General features: G+C 33.6%; 2 protein-coding genes across 2 annotated transcripts; one reads left to right on the forward strand and one right to left on the reverse strand.

Annotated features, from left to right (window-relative positions):
• The first annotated feature begins 210 nt into the window (after window positions 1–210).
• LOC127239437 (uncharacterized protein YKR070W-like) lies at window positions 211–4,930 on the forward strand. Its single transcript, XM_051257589.1, has 12 exons — window positions 211–359; window positions 477–580; window positions 1,076–1,111; window positions 1,589–1,662; window positions 2,110–2,150; window positions 2,775–2,846; window positions 2,931–3,132; window positions 3,637–3,732; window positions 3,824–3,891; window positions 4,135–4,324; window positions 4,418–4,501; window positions 4,615–4,930. Exons 1-12 carry the CDS (start codon window positions 232–234, stop codon window positions 4,681–4,683), a joined length of 1,164 nt encoding a protein of 387 aa, XP_051113546.1. The 5' UTR covers window positions 211–231; the 3' UTR covers window positions 4,684–4,930.
• Window positions 4,931–7,624: 2,694 nt separating this feature from the next.
• Window positions 7,625–16,894, reverse strand: LOC127239386 (enoyl-[acyl-carrier-protein] reductase, mitochondrial). Its single transcript, XM_051257498.1, has 9 exons — window positions 16,574–16,894; window positions 15,918–16,049; window positions 15,244–15,387; window positions 15,063–15,165; window positions 9,381–9,480; window positions 9,089–9,165; window positions 8,941–9,019; window positions 8,162–8,280; window positions 7,625–7,892 (listed from the first exon to the last, which is right to left on the reverse strand). Exons 1-9 carry the CDS (start codon window positions 16,866–16,868, stop codon window positions 7,799–7,801), a joined length of 1,143 nt encoding a protein of 380 aa, XP_051113455.1. The 5' UTR covers window positions 16,869–16,894; the 3' UTR covers window positions 7,625–7,798.
• Between the last annotated feature and the right edge of the window lie 931 nt (window positions 16,895–17,825).

The raw sequence follows: 17,825 nt of genomic DNA on the forward strand, positions 1-17,825 counted from the left end.
GTGATATAAAGGTAATGACATTCGGTGTAATATATAGTAAATTGTAAAGTTATTTATAATGTTAGATACAATACAATTATTATAAAAAAAAATAAATATTTTATTACTAGACGAACTAAAATTGAAAAATAAATACTTTGCCATGCTGGGGGAGGAGTATATATTTTATATACTTTTTATATTTAATACTCTCTTAATTTGGAGAAATTTTCGAAGTATGCTACAGAGCAAATGAGATTTCTGCCAGGTTTGAGAAAAGCTGTCAACGCTTCTCTTCCAAATCAGGCCAGAGTTTCTTCGGTTTCCGCCGCCAATGGCCGCCGCTGTTTGTTGACCGACCACTCTGATCCTAGCTACTCGTACTCTTTCTTTGTCATTTGCACCTGCTGAAACACATCTATTTGCTCCGATTTTGTATCCGTATCTGTTTTATGGGTGGTAATTCGTTAACGAAATTCTCAAATCGTTTTATGTAGCGCACGGTTTGGCATTGCGTTCGACATTGATGGCGTTATTTTGCGAGGCGAAATTCCCATCGGAGACTCTCCGCGGGCATTGAAAAGATTATATGATGATTCTGGTAAACGAATTCCTTTCTCTTTTTTCTTTTTCCTACCCCGATTCCCAACTCGGAACACGAAAGCCAAAAATGTGTAACTGCGCAGTTTATGGTTATCCCGATTTCTAACTAATTAGGTGTTTCAAAAGATTTTGGATTTTCGAGCTGTAACAATCTAACGAAACTTCGGAGAAGATAAAACTCAGAATAGAAAGAAGTAAAGAAAGAGTTTTGTAATAAAATCTTAAAACATGCAAAATACAAAGAAAATTTTGTTGAAATGTTTAAGTTCTTTTTCTTGATTTTACTATTACAATGAAGCATGCTATATTTTATTTATAAGATTAAGGAGGTGCTTTAGATAAAGTTTGACATAGATTTTAGTTTAAGCAGGTACATTTTTGTTATAATTCTTTATATGTTCATATTTTTTGGATATTAATGTACCTATGACATAACTATTCGTATAGTGAGCGCATTGTTAAACTTCATAAAAACTTCTTTCTTTGATGCCAGGTAACTTGAGAATTCCCTATGTTTTCTTGACCAATGGTGAGCCACTGGATCATTCCTTTTCTATAATCCTTGAAATCATTTTTATACAATATGATGTGAGCACTAAGCCGGGCTGTCTTTGGGTGATTATCGTTTGGTATGATGATGCTTCTTTATTATCCTTGTGTTTTGTACAAAAGCCAGTTTCCTATGCGGAAATCGAACGTTTATTTCTAAGATTGCAGTTACTAGAAACTTCTACCTGATTTGAACAGTTCATGTAATTTCTCTTTTGATGTTTATTATTTCAGCAGCAAAACAATAGTCGAATTTAGGAGACAATGTGCAAATTTTATATATTCTCTATTAAGTGTATTCACTTATCTGCTGATCTATATCTCACTTAAATTAAACCATTACTTGTGCTCAATAAAGCATTTCCTGCTTTCATGCTGCACATACATGTATTAAGTGAAGTTGCTGCCGTAACTCTTTGCTAACATTTCTTATCTTTTGGTCAAACACAAAAATTAGGTGGCGGTGTACCTGAATCTGAAAGAGCAGCGGAGTTGAGCAAATTATTAAACGTCCATATACTTCCTTCACAGGTTCCTGTTACAATGCATCTCTTTTCTTATTCTTATAAGCATTATTTACATTTTTTTTCCTTTTTTTTTGGATAAATTGCTTAGATTAGTGAAAAATATTGTAGATCACCCATTTGTGTCAAAAGAGCATTGATTTTGGATCCTGTTCCTAGTCTTGGTTTTAGTTTTAAAGATGCATCAAAGCGTTTTTTATTTTTTCAGACATTGACAATAATAAAGTCAAGTGGTGGAAAACTAAAACTAAAACTTATTCCATGAACTTCAAAAGATCTCAACTTCTCGGACAACAGTTCTTTATTTTCTAATTGCCTGGAAGGGTTGAAAGAAAGATCCTGTTGTTTCTTCAAAGATTTCTGATCTCAAGTGGACCTCTCACTAGGATCAAACCCAAATTTCCTTTCATTCTTCTACGTTTAAAGAGTTAACTTAGTTAAACTGTGATTTCAGGTTATACAAGGACATTCACCTTTCAAGCAGCTTGTGGGAAGGTATTCTTTTGCTATTGTACAGGATTTCTGCATCTTGGGTCTCCTAGAATGTTTTTTTGCCAGTAGAAGTGGATCTATTCCTTCAAGTCATTTGGATCTATTTATATAATATTTATTTTAGGCAAGTTTAATCAATGTGAGAATCTTACTAATGAGAATGTTTCTCGAGAAATGCATTATAAGATATATTGAAAAAAAGGTGCAACCAAATTTGGCTCCTGTGTGGTAGATGAATTGTAAATAGATTTGTGATTAATATAGTGTTTTGCATTTATTTATTTATTTTTTTTTTATAATTTGAAACGATGATGTGGTTTCAAGATGAGTGTGACAATCAATCTTGTATTCTAGATGATTGAATTACCTTTTTTTTTTTAATTTTTTTTAATATATGTACAATTAGATATTGAAACTGTTGTTATTTGCTATTTATTGTTCGACAATCTATTCATGTTCTATATATGCAAAATAATTAATATTCAAAAGTTTAACTTTTCTATATATATATATATATATATATTTATGTACCTTAATATTTTTACACCACTAAGAAATATGAACCGGTCAAATATAAGAAGTAATTTCTTGTACTTAGGCAAGTCGTTAATCGTCTCTCTTTTGCAGATTTGAGAATGAGCTCATTATTGCAGTTGGAAAGGGAGAACCTACAGCAGTGATGTCTGAATATGGTTTTAAGTCAGTGTTTTTTTTTGGTATATTCTTACTGATTTGTTAAACATGATCCAATTTTCTGATTCTCTTGTGACCTTACTGCTCCAGAAATGTTCTCTCCATGGATGAATATACATCTTATTTTCAACATATTGACCCATTGGAAAAATTTAAGAACTGGATGAACCAAAGGGCTGCCCATGGGAAAAGCTTTTCCAATGAACTTCCCCGAATTATTAATCCATGTTCAGAGAGAGTACAAGCTGTTTTCATTGTTAGCGATTCTGTAGATTGGAGCAGGGACATCCAGGTAATTCATCTTATTTTGTTTATGTTAAGTTAGCATCAATTTCATTCTAACAATGAAATTCTTGACCTTTAGACCTTAGTAGTTAGTAAGTAGATGGGAAGTTAATATGGTTTCACAGTTAATCACTAGAAAGTACAAAATCCATCAAGACCTTAGTGGATTAGCCCTTTAGGGGGAAATCTAAACTAATTCTTCTTCCACAACTAAGACAATTTTGTAAGGCTGCACTAGAAATTATACATTTGAATGAAATCTGTTTGGTAAGAATTATGAATCTGTATCTTTTCGGTTTGTTACAAGATTATGTGAGATGTTATTGGGATGTGGAATTCTCTCTAATGTGGAAACACTTGGTAACACAATTTTATTTCTGTTGCTATTGTTAATGTGCCAAAAGATTTTTGTTCAACGTATTAAGCTGCTGAGCATGACTGCATAAGTTACTTGAAAATCAGCCCACCTTTTTACTCCTTACTGTACAGCACAAGAGGAATCAAATTGCAGGTTTTATGCGATATTTTGAGCACTGGAGGTCTTCCTGGAAGTGAGATATCAAGCCAACCACCTCTATATTTTGCGAATGATGACCTTTCCTATCAAGTTAGTTTGCCAAGCTGGAATTGGCGTATGTAATTTGTTTGCGTGTACGCTTTGAACCATTGCTAATAATAATAATACACATCAATTGCAGGGCCTATTTCGTACCGAACGCCTTGGAATGGGAGCATTTCGGATTGCATTAGAATCTGTTTACAACAGGTATGTTTCAAAGTGGTCTATTGAGAGGGGCTTGATTATCTTGAAAACAGAAACATGTTGACGCTTTTCATTAAATTTCGTCTGTAAACACTTAGGATGAAGGACCTTTTGATTTTCACAATAGTCTATTGAAAGACATTATTTGTCGCAAGTCTTGAACAACTTCATAATCTTCATGATCCAATTGCCTTGTGAACTATAGTAGCTTGCAATGCTGTACTACTAAAATGTATGTATGCACAGAATTTACTGCAATCCTCTGGAGCACACCTCATACGGCAAACCAACTCCATTTGTATTCAAGAATGCTGAAAATGTATTGACCCGACTACTACCTTCCAGCATAGACCATACCGATAAAAAACCATATCCTTTCAGAAGGTTGTACATGATCGGAGACAACCCCTCAGTCGACATTAAAGGGGCTAGGCAGGTTGGTTCTTAGCTAAGTCCTTGTCTTCCTATTTTCCATAGCTATTTGCATCTTATGTTAATATTATCAATAATTTTCTCCCCTATTATACAGGCAGGGCATCCCTGGTTTTCAATCTTGACGAGGTCTGGGGTTTTCAAAGGAAATGAAAATGACCCGTCGAATCCTGCAGATCTGGTGATTGTCTTGGGCAATAATCTACAATCTTTCTTCTTTGTTGTCGTTATCTTCTTCTCATATATCCCGCAAGGAAGGCAAGTTTTGTGATGCAAATTTGATGATGAGTGCAGGTTGTTGAGACAGTAGAAGAGGCAGTCGATTACATAATGAGGAAGGAAGAAGAGGAGGCACTGAACTAATTTATTTATGGGCATATGATCAGACAACGCAGGTACAACACAACATCTAATAAGCAATGTCTATGCCTGCCTGCCTGTGCCTGTGGATTCTTATGGATGCAAATACTATAGTATTCGATTCGGTATTTGTGAAACGATTCAAATATGCGATTTGATATTTGATTTGTTTCAAATATTAAATGCGATTTGTATTCAATTCGAAATTGTGTTAAAAATTATTCGACTTGATTTGAATATTTTATTTGAATTTTAAAATATATTTTTAATAATATTATTCAAATATTAGATTGATTTATTTTTTTGTCCTAATGAAATGTTTTTAATAATATTTTTTTATGATCAGTGCATACGAATGTAGTGATATAATGTTTATCTCTATAATGAAATGCAATTCACAAAATATTTGTTTTCACAGTTTCAACTCAAGTTCATGTTCAAGAAATCGAGTTCACGAGTGAAAACGTGACTACAATGAGTATATGTAATGACAGTGAATAGAAAAATAGATTATTAGAATCATTCAATAACAATCACCAGAGGGCATATAAAGGATAATCAAGGAATAACAGTGAATATCGATCCACATCCAACTCTAATAGAATAGAAAAATGGTTTAAGAACATTCATCACAAGTCAAATAAAGCAAAATCGAGTCATAACACTTAAATAAGATATGAATTGCAACATACTTGAAATGAATCCCACATCACTGAGTTATGAGTAAATATTGATTTAAATCTCACCAACATTCTCAAAAGGGACGTGTTCGTAGAAGCGGTGATTGGAGTAGATAAATGGTTTCCTCCATATCAACATCACGCCCGTCTTCTGAGTCAGAGGCGAACCCAAGCATAAACATAGCCATTACAACATTCCCAATTAACAGACAGGACGTCATAGGTAACGATTTATGTTGACATTTATGTTCAAAAGCGAGGCTCAGTTCTTACAAATATTTCCCACTGTGATGAAACAGGGCGAGGTAGAGCCTTATGGATGTTGGTTATTTTGTATTGGATTTATTCGAAGATAAGGAATGTAGTAATGAGCTATTCTCGGGAAAGTGGGGTGCGCGCTCGAGCATGTCTATACGACATTGAACGAAGTGTTTAATAATTACATGAATTTGTATATGGATGGATGGTTTAGTCATGCCCATGACTAAAAGAGGGTTACATACGAAAATCACGCACAAAACTCTCATGATTCAGATTAAATTAAATATTTGAATTGAAGAGATTTAATCTCTTAAATTTGAAATTAAAAGTTACAAATTTTCAATTGACGATTTTTGGGATTTAAATCTGAAATTATTTGAATAGCCACTTCAATGCCTATTTAATAAAGCTTATCTTATTCTTATGGAAGAACAATTCTTGTCTGCAGAATTAATCTACGTGCGCAAATTAATTTTTCAATATTTTACTTGCTCAATTTTTCGCCTAAAATTCGAGTGTTGCTTTATTTTATCCTCATACAAATTTTGTGCAACCCGGGGTATTAATAGGGTCGAAATATTGTATAAGGAAAGCGAATCTACGCGACTCAAAGTATATCTAAGATCATATATATCCTGCGAAATTCGATTTGTTCTTATTTTCATTCAATCCGGATTATTTATCCAACAATGGAATCCGTCAGTTCATAGTCAAGGCAACGACAAAATTGTTGGACGAGCTGGCCGAGGCAGAGATTCAATGCTTAGCCGAGGCCCTAATGACGTTGCACACGCACTACAGGCCGAGGAATCGATTTCTCCGGCCCACCACCCCAATAGCATCAAATAAGCAATGCAGTCAGTCGAGACGGACCTTGATCAAACCAGAAGCGAGATCGATATATTGTTGTCAACTAAAGACAATATACTGGAAGATGTATTAAGAAACGAGCGCAAAGTCGAGATGATCAATATTAAGATATTTTAGATATTCAATTTTATATTTAATAGATTTATATTTAGATATGATCTTATCCATATATTAGATCCTCCTTATTTTGATGATTAATAAGACAATTTTATTATTTTTTCTCACAATTTCTAACAGGCACAAGGTTGGAGAAAAAACACGTTGAACTAATTATGGAGATAGACAAACACCTTGACGGTATACTTTAGAGCCTCACAAGACAACAAAACTCCCATGCAAAGTTAGCAAGCCATTGGAGTAAAGCTAAACTAGCAAAGCAAATGACGAATATAACTATTACCCTAGCAAGGAAGCACACCAACACCCTTAACAGAAAATGGAGTGATATCAAAAACATAATTAGGACATTACTGTAAATGTATTACACTGTATTCTCATCCTCAAAATATTAATTCCCCAACAACTATTACATTGGTGGTGCTTCTTCCTTCCTTATTTTCGCATGCACAACCGATCTAACAACCAATATGTTGTCACATTTATTATACTCCCGCTACCTCATGCCTCAAAGTTTCATATAAAACCCACAACATGCCCTCCACAACGCCTCCTTCAACCGAAAAAAAACGCCCAAACGCAAGGTAAGGCGAGCTCTAGTATATATATATATATATATATCTAGTAGAACAGAGTGAATAACTGCTCAGAGCTCACTGTTTATTTGTGGATTTTAGATTTTGGGTTTAAATTTTTTAATACCAAAAAAATTGAAATTGAATAGATGTAATATAAATAAAAGTTGATGTGATATTTTGAATGTAAAATAAATTTGTAGCATAATATAAAAATATAAAAGTTATTGTTTGATTGATGTTTTTTAAAGAAAAAAACAATCTGAATTGTAACAAAAGAACACAAAGTAAAAGTTTGATTGATCTTAATTTGAAATTGAATTTTGATTTATATAATATTTTAATTTGATAATTTGCAAAAAAAAAATATAATACTTATATTTTTATTGAAAATCATATTGAGTAAATTATTATTATTTTGTTTCAAATCAAAAGCAAACCTCTGATAACTTTCTTGGATTGTGACCTGTTAAAACAGAAGGTTTTATTACTGCTTCCTAACAGCTATCCATCAACCGTTAGTTGCAAACAGACAGATATATCGAAGTGTATTTGTAGTGTTTCCAGTGGTTCCGATATTAGTAATAATAATAATAATAATAATAATAATAATAATCAGAACTTGAGAACTTGCTTGGGATGACTTCCCAACTTCCCAAGGGCCTTCTCCAATGATGCACCAAATTCATCAAATGGACAAACCTCCATGCTGCATATACACACAAATACAATCAATCTATCAATGCTTATGCTTTGATGAGAGAGAGAGATTAATTTAGAACTCAATCACTGAATTCAACCTTACCAAATGCTAGTCACTGAACTTAATTCTTATGAACAACTAAGACACACTGTTACAACCTTGAACAAGGCTAATAATGAAATATGGAATTCACCAGAGACAGAGATATTCCCTTCTTAGCTAGCGATGGAATAGGAATGAACGACGTGAGGAAAAGACAGAGAAAGGGAACATACTCGTATTTTAGCTCACCACGACGGGTTAGATCCAAAAGGTAATCAATCATCTCCCTGCACTCTTTCGCTTTCTCCGAACTCAACCATTTTTGCAACCAGAATCCTCTCAGCTGCAAATCCTGCAAGAGTTGGAACATATTTCATAAACCATCCCGGGTATGCAACAAATTCATTTGTACCTCTGGCATTAGACATCATCCAGATATACTAACAAGAAGACAACTTGACCTCTAACCACATCAATGTTTTATGAGCTTTATAATGCTGCTTTGTATATTTTCTTGTGTACCACCTGATTAATTCACACTCTATAAATTATGCATCCCAAATTTTGTCATATACATGAAATGCCACTTCCATAGTTTCCCAGAAACCAATGACCATGCAGATATCACAAAAGCAGAGGATAGAGCAATTGCATAGGCATAACAGTAATGCACAGTTATGACTTAATTAGCATTATAAGTTACAAATTCAAAGCAGAAAACTAAAGAACTGACTAGCAGCATCATTCCTGATGCTTGCTCACATTATCGAAGCTTTTCTAGCATACAAAATTATTAAAGTGTGTCCTTCTTTCCTTAAACTTATGACCTTTTCATGAACACCTACAGATTTGGACCTTTGTTCAACCATTTTCACACAAGATATTAATGTTAATGAAAGAGCGCTCAACTTAATGATGCCTTTGCTTCACATATTAAATTCATTCCCTTTATAATATTATGCAGGAACAGGATGAATCCAGAAAACCCAAGTTGACAATTTTCAAAGTGTACCTTGAATATGAAAGATGTAGTAGAGACTGTTATAGGCTTTTTCGACATTCCACCATATGTAACCATTGTCCCACTATGCCTGCAAACAACAAAATTTTAATAAGGGAAATGAAAAGAACATACTGGAGAAAATTACAATCGATCTCACTTCAGGAATTTGAGGACCAAGGAAGCAGCATTGCCACCAACACAGTTAAATCCTAATGCTGGCTCTGGTAGATCACCCTGCAAAATATACAAAACAAATTAGTAATTTGGGCAAATATTGGGGATGAATAATACAGATGATGATCAGTAGTGTGAAAGATGTATTAGAATTAACACCAGCCAATGATACACCTCTTTCAAAATATTCATAGAAAACATGAAACACATAAAGAACCAAGAGAATAATAGTAATGCCATTTTTCTAGACACTATTTGTAGGTTCGAATTGATACCAAAAGACTCTTCACATTTTTAACTTCCAGTTGGCTCTCTGTAAAAACTTCACTAGCACCCAGTCTTGTTAGCTTTTCTTTTACTTCATCAGATCCTGCCCTGGATCATACGACTTCATAACATGAGAAACTGCCCACACATAACTTTTCATGTTTGATGCAATAAATGTTGTGAAAATATCATGGAAAGCAAAAGAAAACAATATGAAAGCTAGTTTTTCACTAGAAACTCTTGGCAAAAGAACTATTAAATGTGAAATACATCAGAAAGCAAGATAGAAAGTAAGATTAGGGTTGACATGTGTTACATTTTGAGAGAATTTCATAGCAAGTTTCGAAAGGCCGATTCGTTGGTAGTACGGCTGATTCCGAAAAATTCCACAATAGCACAAATAATAAGACATCAACTTTAGACCATTTAAATCGATCATTTGTCGTGGTGGCAGCAGCGTGGCTCTAAACCCAAAAAAAATTGGTTTTTGGTGGTGGCGAAGATCCACTGTCTCTACCACAGTACTAAGCTGAGAAGCTAAACCCTAATAGAAAAGTAATTCGTGAACAAATAATCATAAAATCAAGCCAAAAACTTAATTATAGCTGCCAAACCCTCCGGCTGTGTAGCAAGTGGTGCCGAGGTCGAACTACAGGAACTATGAGGTTTAATTCATGTGTTGTCACAATTCAAGTGATGGGGGGATAGATTAGCAAATTCAACCAAGGTAATTAAAATAAGCGACCAGAAATAAAAATTAGATTCTAAAGAGATTAGGAGGACATTTGGTAAAGAGAATGAAATTGCAAAGAAAAGGAATTGAATAAGAATAAGTAATTCTCTTGTTTGATAGAATAGAGAATTCAATTGAGAAATATAAAAAAATTGCAATTATTTGAATACATCGAATAAGAATAACTGATTAATTCGAAAAAAGAGAGTTTTAACATGAGAATTCATGAAAAAAAATATTTATTTGATGAATTTTTTAAAAAATTTATAAATTATATACGATGTTTTGTAAATTATATTTTAGTACAATTTTTTAAAAAATCGTAAAAATTAAATACTTATAATAAATGTAATGTGATTTTTGTAAAATTGAAATAATATAATTTTAAAAAATTATAAAAATTAAATAGTACTAAAAAAGATTAAAATAATTAAAAAAAAAATAATATTGCACCGTTGATTTTTCTCCATTTATCTGGATATAGGAGAAAAATAAAATCAGAGAAATGAAAATAATTTATTTCTCAACTTCCATTTCTCTTACTAAACAAACAAGAGAAATAGAAACATTTTCATTTCTATGCAACCAGATTAAAAATTTGATCATCGATTTTAAATAATCTTCTTGTTCAATTGATAAATTGGCTATATGCATTAGATACGATCATAACGCCCAATTTTTGCTTAGTTTATTGGTGGCAATGGTACGACCGATTGACCGCATCCGTATTCAAAGAAATAATCTAGGTACGATCATAAATTAATTTTTCCAATTGAAAATAGCACGAGAAAAACCCAATTCAAATATTCAATCAATTACGAAATGAACAAATTATTTGATTATGTAATTCCTAAGCTAAGTTTGTCAACCTATTTGTCACTTTATCAAAACATGTGCGAAATTACGGATGCAAATGTTTGATTAGCACACAATTGCTAAACCAATCTAAAATCCGACCGCGATAGAAGATTAAATAAAACAATTGTAGACATGTATCACAGAAATTACGTAAATTTCAATTAAATAAATAAGATTCAATTCAAATCAAAACGTAATCTCACAAATCCGAATCTGAAATCTACATCAACCCTTGGACTAGAATAGAAAATTAGCTACTCATGTTTTAAAATAAATAAAACCGATAAAAGTGATGATCATTCGTGGCACTTCCTCTCAAACCGTCCTTCTCAATCCTCCACTTGAGCTATGAAATGTGAGTGTAAATCATTATGCTTCAGTTCAATGCCTTACTCCCATTTTATAGATGAATAGGTCTTCAATCGCGCTTTAATCACTCCATCTCAATCATCACTTGTTTTGACATGCAAGCTTAAATCAAGCACTTTCATAATTCTTTGACCAAAAATTTGGCATGGGCGTTCAATTCTCTTGCACCAATCAATAAATGCAAAAAATGAGTAGAAATCTATCCAAAATATTAATTATATTTTATCTATACAATATAGGATAATATATGTTGTATCATCACTATTCATGTTGAACTTCTCTAACACTTTCCTGATATACTTCTCCTGAGATAGCGTCAGAGAGCCATCCTTGTTTTTTTATTATACTCATCTTAAGTATCTGTTTGGCTGGACCTAAGTCTTTCATATCGAATGCCTCAGACATTGTTGCTTAACTTAGTGATTTCTCTCATGTATGCACCAGTTATCAATATATCATCCACATACAAAAGTACAATGATGTATGAACCCTTATATCTTTCACATAGCAACAATGGTCTATTTTGCATCTCTTGCAGCCTGTTCTCATCGTGAAGTTGTCGAACTTCATATACCACTGCATAGGGACTTGTTTCAAACCATATAAGCTCTTTTTCAGTTTGTAGACCAAATTCTCCTTGCCAGCAACTTCATATACCACTGCATGGGGGCTTGTTTCAAACCATATAAGTTCTTTTTCAGTTCGCAAACCAAATTCTCCTTGCCAGCAACTTGAAAACCCTCAGGTTGTAACATGTAGATATTCTCATCGAGATCCCCATGTAGAAATGTTGTCTTAACATCCAACTGCTCTAGATGTAAACCCTTTGTAACAAAAATACTGAGAACAAATATGATAGTGGTCATCCTTACTTTGGAGAGAGCAAATCTAATTTTTCGATTTATTTGAAATTGTGTATTATACTCTATATATATAAGCCTATATACACAAACCCATTGGGCTTTACCCTGAACTAATCCAATCTAATAGAGTAATATCTAACACTCCCCCTTAAGCTGAAGCATACAAATCAAATGCGTCAAGTTTGTTACATAAGTACTTGATGCGAGGACCACTAAGAGATTTTGTGAAAATATACGCAAGCTGATCAACAGAATGTACATAGTTAGTACTAATACACCCAGGAATAAAGTGACAATCGACTTCAATATGCTTTGTGCGCTTGTGAAATACTGGTTAGAAGCAATGTGAAGTGCAGTTTGATTATCACAGCATAACTTTATCTCGGAAATAGCAGTAAATTTACGTTTAGAAAGTAATTGCTTAATCTAGATGAGCTCACATGTGGCAATGGTCATAGCTCAATATTCGGCTTCAACACTCGATCAGGCAACAACGTTTTGCTTCTTACTTTTCCAAGAAATAAGATTACCTCCAATGAAGATACAGTATCCCGAGGTAGAACATCTGTCAGCAGGAGATCTTACCCAATCTGCATCGGATATCCAACAATGTCCATATGACCGTGATTCTTATATAACAAACCTTGTCCAAGAGACCCTTTGATATACCGTAGAATGCAAACAACATCTTCCCAATGGACGAGTAACAATAAGATAGTTCAGTTTACCGACTAATCGTTGATAACGACCAAAACTAATTTGGACATGATCAAAATATTAGTTGACAAATCAATGGATTAATGTTTTTCAAAGCATGTTATGAGCCCGTAGGAAGATCAAGCTTCAAGACCTTCTTCAAGCCGATGGGAGTTTTTCAAGTTAATGTCAAAGCTTCAAGAAGTTCTTGCCATTCTGTGTGGAAATCAACAATTCGACCCTCCTCGATCCAAAAGTTAAAAAGACATGATGTCAAACACCGTCAAATCCATCAAAAGAAGTCTTCAAAACCAAACCCGATGATCAAGTCCACATTCATAAAGATCAAGCTTCTTCAAATCCGTCAAAGGAAAGACATAAAATCCATAATCGAGAATCAAATCCGTCTTTGCAAAGATCAAACTCCTTTAAATTCTCTAAAGAAATCATCCAAAATCAAGTTGAAAATCAAATCGACACAAAAATGAATCAAAGCACTCATTTAGAGAATAGGACATACTATAAATTCAATTCAAATTATATATAACTTGTACCAATTTTGGTATTTATAAAAATACAATTTTTTTCTACACCTACTATGGACTCTTTTATGTTTGACACCCGGAGCACTTAATCATATCATCCTAAGATCACCATCTCAAGAACTTGGACTGCCCACCAACAATATCAGTAACTATAGAAAGATCCAAAAAATCCCATATTTCTTTTCTTATAAAATAAATTTTCTACAAATTTGGTTTCCATATCTAGGAGTTCTCTTTTAACGGGTTTCCTTGCTTAGGAGTTTCCTTTTGTTAAATGTTTTCTTTTTTTTCCCCAAGGACCTCCATGTAAAAGGCCCTTGGTTATCATTGCAAAACAAAAACACTTTAATATTCTTTATAAAATTTTGTTTTTTTTCAAAAATGATTCTTGCTTGCTTCATTATTTGAGATTGTGAGATTCAATCTTCGATAGTCTTTTAAAATCGTGTTGTTTTCGAGTTATTTGAAACAGTTTGTTGTCTCTCAATCGGCGTTGGACCGCTTATGCATCAACTTCTTTCCTTGATTGGTTTAGAAATCTTGTGTTGCGTGCTGCCTAGTTCTAACGTAGTGTCTATCCGACCAACCTTGTGGATCGAGAAGTCAAAGTCCCCTTCTATATTTCTTGTTTGGTATAAAGATTGTGTTGTGTAGTCTAGTTCTCACGTGGTGTCTACCCGATCAACCTTGGGAATCAAGAAGCCAAATTGTCCTTCTATTCATATCCTTTTCATCTCATTTCTTAAATGAAATTTTGCATCCTTCTTTTTTCTGTATTTCTTGTGGTTTGCAAGTTTCCGAATCCTTTGATCATGTTTGCATCAGTATTTGTGTGACAAGCACATTAGACATATGCTCCAGCTTGAGGGAATATGTTAGATAGTTAAGGTTAAGCCCATTGGGCATGCATATTTATATATAAATTATATTCGTTGTGAAGAAAAAGATTATACAGTGTTCTTTTTTTTTGTTTTATTGATAAAGGATCTATAATATAATATGTCATTTACACAACACATTTAACTTTGAGATTATAGTATTGAATTTCAGAAATCATCGATTGTTACATGATTGTTTACACTAATAAAATTGTCTTGAAGTGATATAACTTTATTTAACATATAAGGTAATTATATATGCATACATTGTAATATCTCTGAAGTTGGACCGTTGTTGGGCCTATTCCCTTGTATGGATGAGCCAGTGCCAGGCCATCCAAGAGTGATTAGAGATTAAATAAATTGAAAAGACTACTCATGTTAACAGTATGCACATTCCTTTTGTGGAGCCCTACCGAAGGAACTCTAGAGTTAACGTGCTTGCCGTAGAATAATTTGAGTATGGATGATCACTTGGGAAGTCTGCTAGGGTTCGGGTGAGTGAGGACAGAAATGCGCTAATATAAAATTAATTTTTAGTATAATATAATATTATATATATATATATATAGGTGTTTGCTTTCATATTTCTTGGGGAGGACCATTTGTGGATAGGAAAAATCCTTCCCAAACACACCCTAATTTTTACAAGGGAAAATAAATCCAGCCTGGATACTAATATTAAGAAAGCACAAAAGACAACATGGCACACACACAAGATGTCCACTTGTGTATATTGAGAGCGCACCTGTCCCTTATGATGTTGATAGAATGGATGCCTCGAAGCTTTGCAAGCTGAATGATGCATTGCCCCACAATGCTTGTAGCACCATTCTGAACAACAGCATCGCCTATTCCAGTTGATTACAGTAAGGAAAAGCGAGTGAAAAGGCTCTAAGAAGGCAGATATTTTGTTTTATGTTTAGAACCTGATTTTAGATCCACAAAGTCCTCTAGCATTCTCAGTGCAGTCAAAGGATTAACAGTTATGGTGGCAGCATACTCCATGGGTGTGCTTTTATCAATTCTATGCCACACACTTTGCTCTTTGACCACAAAAGTCTGCCATGTACCTAAGCAGAAAGGGCTGTCAAAGATAACATAGAGCACAAAGTTATGATGAATTACTTGCTCATACAAACATGTCTCCCCGAGTTCGGGAAAGGAGAATCAATTGCCTTGTCCCTGAAATTACACTTGCAGAAAGAACTCTGCCAGGAAAACAGCAGCTTTGAAGTGATCAAATAATGAAAATGACCACAACTGATACATTTGCACTTTACATGTTAACATGTAAGGTTACCTCTCTCCTCAGTGCAAATACTCAAGAAGTCATTATGTGATAAGGACCAATACTGTCCTAATTTTATGCCATGCTTCTTAATACACTACTCCTTCATTTTTAATGTTAATACTATAGAAAGACACATGCTTTCTCTGATTATACCTCAAGAATAACCACATTAACTCAAACATTAAAAACCAGCTATGGTGATGTTTCCCCACTATAGCACTAGGATAGGCATCCCAAATCAATCTATGTTCATACTCGTATCGAAAAGTTATACAAATTCAAATCCAGCTGAAAAACATATGTGCATACCTGAAGAAGGTGGTGAAGGGATGACCCAATCGCCAAGGTTAAGTCCTTTAACGGCAGAGCCTACAGAATGTACCTCCCCTACGCCCTCATATCCACCTACAGCAGGAACAGGTGGCCTCACAGGATATACACCTGCATCGTACCAACTTCCATCACTTCCCTATTTAAATACTTCCATCGCAATAAAAGTTACCACGGGGAAAGTACATGAGTGTGTTCGTATGAGGAATTTGACCGGATTTCTACTATTCATCAATTTTTTTCTCACTAGAGACGTCAAATCAAATACATATTTTTCTTTTATATTTATATTATATTGAAAATTAATTTTACATTTAAAATAAAGCATCATCGCTTATTTATATCACATTGTACCGTTACAATTCAAAATTTTTACTATCCAAATCTAACTCAAAATTTTTACTATCCAAATCTAACTCAAAATCAGAACTCCCAAACAAACACACCCGAAGTTTATCAAACACCATCACAAACAACGGGCAATCAGTTCAGCCAATTCTAGAACTGAAATAGAAGATTTTAGCAACATACAGCTCTTTCAAAACAGATAACCTAATAAAAACAGGAAAGGCCTCACTTATATATTATAATACATAGAAATTTAGAACCGGTTGATAGTGAAGCGGACGATGGACCTTCAATTCGATTGATGTCGGAGGGATTTATCGGAGCTGCGAGCATCCTGACACAAACGTCGTCGTCCTTCATTGGTACGGGGGGCAGTTCTTTCACTTTGCAGACGGCATCTGGAGGGCCATGCTCCTCGTAGACGACGGCCTTGGAAGGCGGAGACAAGGTGGAGGAAAATGCTCGCAAGTCTCTGTTTGGAGGGCGAAACAGCCCCACCCACGGCGGATGAGATAAAGCCGCGCCTCTGCGCCTGCGAAACGGGGCGATCGAGTGGACGAGTCTGGCACCGGCAGTTGCCATTGTTGAAGTTGGATAGTCCGTCGGAGCTTGAAAACTACCAGATTAGGCCCATTAATTGTAAGCCTGTTATATATGTGGCCCATCAGGACTGGAACTCATTTGGTCTACTAAAGAGGTGTGTTTATTTGGAGGATTTTTCAAAATTTTTACTATTAATTAATTTTATTTTTTTTAAAAGAATATCAAATTAAATGTTTATTTTTTATTTTTTATATTATAATAAAAATTAATTTTATATTTAAAACATCACTATCGCACCATTATTTAAATTCAAAATTTTTACTATTCAAAAGCAATCAAATAGTTTCTTTGTTTAGTGTTTCAATTCATAAATTTTTTTGGTGTGTTTGTTTGGGGCTTTGGATTTTGAGTTGGGATTTGAATAGTAAAAATTTTGAATTTGAATAGTTGTATGATGTAATATAAATAGGTGTTGATGTCATATTTTGAATGTAAAATTGATTTTTAGTATAATATAAAAAATGAAAAATAGGTGTTTGAGTTGATGTTTTTTTGAAAAAAAAAATTGTATAAATAGTGTATTTAAAATCCAATCCCCAAACAAACACACCAATGTAAAATATAAGAAATTATAAATAATACTCCCTCCGTTCCGGTGAAAGAGTGACATTTGCTTTTTGTACGTATATTTTTTAATATTAACATTATATTGGATTGTAGTAAAAAAGATAAAAATACCCCTATTAGTATAGTGTAATATAAAAGTAATGGCATTTGTGTAATATATTGTAAGTTGGAAGGGTATTTATTATGTTAGGTAAGTAGTACAATTACGAAATTAGGAAATAGTAATCTTGTTTTGGGACGGACAAAAATGAAAAATGGCAACCTTTCAATGGAACGGATTGAGTATTTTATATTGAATATTGATTTTTGTATAAATATATATATATATATATATTAAACATTATATTAAAAAATAAAAATTATAGACAA

This window comes from Andrographis paniculata, unplaced genomic scaffold (genome assembly GCF_009805555.1).
Source record: "Andrographis paniculata isolate CXL003 unplaced genomic scaffold, ASM980555v1 Contig77END, whole genome shotgun sequence".
NCBI lineage: Eukaryota > Viridiplantae > Streptophyta > Magnoliopsida > Lamiales > Acanthaceae > Andrographis > Andrographis paniculata.